This window comes from Myotis nattereri (genome assembly GCF_964212035.1).
Source record: "Myotis nattereri genome assembly, chromosome: X".
Classification (NCBI taxonomy): domain Eukaryota; kingdom Metazoa; phylum Chordata; class Mammalia; order Chiroptera; family Vespertilionidae; genus Myotis; species Myotis nattereri.
The window spans coordinates 136872774-136874223 of NC_138078.1; the positions used below are offsets into that span (position 1 = coordinate 136872774).

The 1450-nt window shown below is 50.5% G+C and overlaps 1 protein-coding gene across 1 annotated transcript; it reads left to right on the forward strand.

Annotated features, from left to right (window-relative positions):
* Nucleotides 1-388: 388 nt before the first annotated feature.
* On the forward strand, nucleotides 389-1111 carry LOC308511848 (melanoma-associated antigen 11-like; the record flags this gene model as incomplete). The annotated part of the gene is made up of 1 exon (XM_081081694.1): nucleotides 389-1111. The coding sequence occupies one exon, from the start codon at nucleotides 389-391 to the stop codon at nucleotides 1109-1111; it is 723 nt and encodes a 240-aa protein (XP_080937820.1).
* Between the last annotated feature and the right edge of the window lie 339 nt (nucleotides 1112-1450).

Below are 1450 nucleotides of genomic sequence, written 5' to 3' on the forward strand. Positions count from 1 at the left end.
TCAGAGCCGCCTAGGGTGTGTTTCTCAGCTCATGCCTCTCATACTCCCCTTCCCCCAGGCCCGTGGGTCCTAATCGCCCATCTTCTGCCCACACTCGGTCACTGTTCGAGCACGAGTCATCATGCCTGGTCATCATATGAGTGAGCCGTGGAAGCCTGAGGAAGACCATCTGGACCCAATGGAGATCCCTGACATGTTGGTAGAGGAACTGTTCTGGGCTATGCAGGAGGAGGAGGAGGAGGAGGAGGAGGATGAGGAGGAGGCCCTGTCTCTCTCCTCCTCTCGGTCTTCCTCCCCCTCAGTCCTGTTTATAGACAGCCTAGAGGAGGTGTGTGCTGCTGAGACACCAAGTCCTCCCCAGAGTCCTCAGGGTGCCTCCCCCCATGCCATGGCAGCCTTTCCATGGAGACACGCTGAAGATGAGAGCTCCAGCAGCCAAGATGAGGAGGGTCCAAACACTGAGGGAGGCCCTGATGAAGATGCCGATTCCTTGCTCCACAAAGCACTGCATTTGAAGATGGTAGAAATGGTGGAGTTTCTACTCCTTAAGTACCGTGCAAAGGAGCCGACCACCAAGGCAGAAATGCTGAGTAGTGTCATCAAAGAGCACCAGGACCACTTTCCTGAGCTCTTCAGTGCAGCCACTGAATGCATCCAGTGGGGCTTTGGTATTGTTGTGAAAGAAATGGACCCCAGTACTCACACCTATGTCCTGGCCACTGCCTTGGGGCTCAGCTATGATGGGATGGTGAGCGATGGGCACAGATATCCCAACACAGGCCTCCTGGTCACAGTTCTGTGGGTGATCGCCTCAGAGGGTGATTGTGCCCCTGAGGAAAAAGTCTGGGCAGCACTGAATGTTCTAGGGGTGTATGATGGGAAGGAGCATTGGCTCTATGGGGAGCCCAGGGAGCTCATCACCAAAATTTGGGTCCAGGAACAGTACCTGCTGTACCGCCAGGTGCCCAATAGTGATCCTGCATGCTATGAGTTCCTGTGGGGTCCCCGAGCACATGCAGAGACTACCATGTTGAACACCCTCCAGTTTGTGCTCGGGGTTAATGACAGGGATCCCTATTCCCTTTCATCCCTGCTTGAAGGGCCTGAGTAATGACACTATGCCTGAGCCAGAGTTGAATCCAGGCACTTTTCAGGCCCATGAGCATTAACTTCTTTTGCTGGGCAGAAAGTGCATCCAATTTTCAACTCTATGTTTGAGAAGAAACTAATAGTGAGGCCCAGGGAAAGGTATGAGCTCCTATTATGATTGAGAAATTTGTGATTTATTATTTTGCGATTTTTAAGGAAATTTTTGAATGTCCCTTTTCATAGAAGCTTTCATAAACTTTTAGCATGTGAGTTTGTAAATGACATTGATCACATTATATATTTCTACGTGTCCAGCTCAAGAGTAAGAGATTTGCTATTGTATAACCAAAATTGGGACACT